The sequence below is a fragment of the Antrostomus carolinensis genome, unplaced genomic scaffold (assembly GCF_000700745.2).
Source record: "Antrostomus carolinensis isolate BGI_N321 unplaced genomic scaffold, ASM70074v2 scaffold37734, whole genome shotgun sequence".
Classification (NCBI taxonomy): domain Eukaryota; kingdom Metazoa; phylum Chordata; class Aves; order Caprimulgiformes; family Caprimulgidae; genus Antrostomus; species Antrostomus carolinensis.
The window spans coordinates 1-276 of record NW_010310726.1 but is presented as its reverse complement, the minus strand read 5'-3'; the positions used below and the strand labels follow the sequence as shown (position 1 = coordinate 276).

At 75.7% G+C, this 276-nt stretch overlaps 1 protein-coding gene across 1 annotated transcript in view; it reads right to left on the bottom strand.

Annotated features, from left to right (window-relative positions):
- HSF5 (heat shock transcription factor 5) overlaps nt 1–75 on the bottom strand; it is a gene marked incomplete at its 3' end in the record, with an annotated part of 492 nt that extends 417 nt beyond the window's left edge. Inside the window, exon 1 of the mRNA XM_029084637.1 lies at nt 13–75. Within this exon, the coding sequence (XP_028940470.1) occupies nt 13–75 (63 nt within the window). The remainder of the gene's footprint in view (nt 1–12) is intronic.
- Between the last annotated feature and the right edge of the window lie 201 nt (nt 76–276).

Genomic DNA, 276 nt, shown 5'->3' with positions numbered 1-276 from the left:
CTTGTCCCCGACCAGCCACAGCTTGGCCGGGAAGCTGCTGGGGCTGAGAGCGGCGGGCAGGCGCAGCTCCTCCATGGCAGCCGGGCGCAGGGACGGCAGCGCAGAGGGACAGGGACGCGGCGGGGACAGGGATGGCAGCGCAGAGGGACGCGGTGCGCGGCGGGTGCAGGGACGGCAGCGCGGAGGGACGCGGACGCGGCGGGGACAGGGACGGCAGCGCAGAGGGACGCGGTGAGGACAGGGACGGCAGCGCAGAGGGACGCGGTGAGGACAGGG